Source organism: Petaurus breviceps, unplaced genomic scaffold, assembly GCF_028583685.1.
Source record: "Petaurus breviceps papuanus isolate PSGF00001 unplaced genomic scaffold, PetGlider_PUasm1.0 355, whole genome shotgun sequence".
Lineage (NCBI taxonomy): Eukaryota > Metazoa > Chordata > Mammalia > Diprotodontia > Petauridae > Petaurus > Petaurus breviceps.
Genome location: NW_027186289.1, coordinates 597,921 through 598,327, shown reverse-complemented (window position 1 = coordinate 598,327; position 407 = coordinate 597,921). Strand labels below are relative to the sequence as shown.

Sequence of the window (407 nt, the reverse complement as noted above, 5' to 3'; positions counted from 1 at the left end):
TGGTCAGGTGAGGCCTTGACAGCCTGGCCAGATGAGGCCTTGATGGCATGGCCAGATGAGGCCTTGATGGCCTGGCCAGAAGAGGCCTTGACGGGGTGTGCCTTCGAGTCCTTGGTAAAGTGGTCAGGTGAGACCTTGGTGAATGGGTGGAATGCAGATTTCTTGGACTGTTTGGAAGAGGCTTTGGTGGACAGGTGGAATGCAGATTTCTTGGACTGTTTGGAAGAGGCTTTGGTGGACTGTTTGGGTGTGGCTTTAGTGGAACCTGAGGGCTCTGGAGGCTTGGGGGAGGGAGAGGGCTGTGGGACCTTGGGGGAGGGAGAGGGTTCTGGGACCTTGAGGAAAGGGGAGGGCTCTGGGGTCTTGGGGGAGGGGGAGGGCTGTGGGGCCTTGGGGGAGGGGGAGGG

At 59.7% G+C, this 407-nt stretch overlaps 1 protein-coding gene across 1 annotated transcript in view; it reads right to left on the bottom strand.

Annotated features, from left to right (window-relative positions):
* The window catches only part of GARIN5B (golgi associated RAB2 interactor family member 5B), a 4,034-nt gene that overhangs the window by 441 nt on the left and 3,186 nt on the right, over positions 1-407 (bottom strand). Inside the window, exon 12 of the mRNA XM_069097242.1 lies at positions 72-407. Within this exon, the coding sequence (XP_068953343.1) occupies positions 72-407 (336 nt within the window). The remainder of the gene's footprint in view (positions 1-71) is intronic.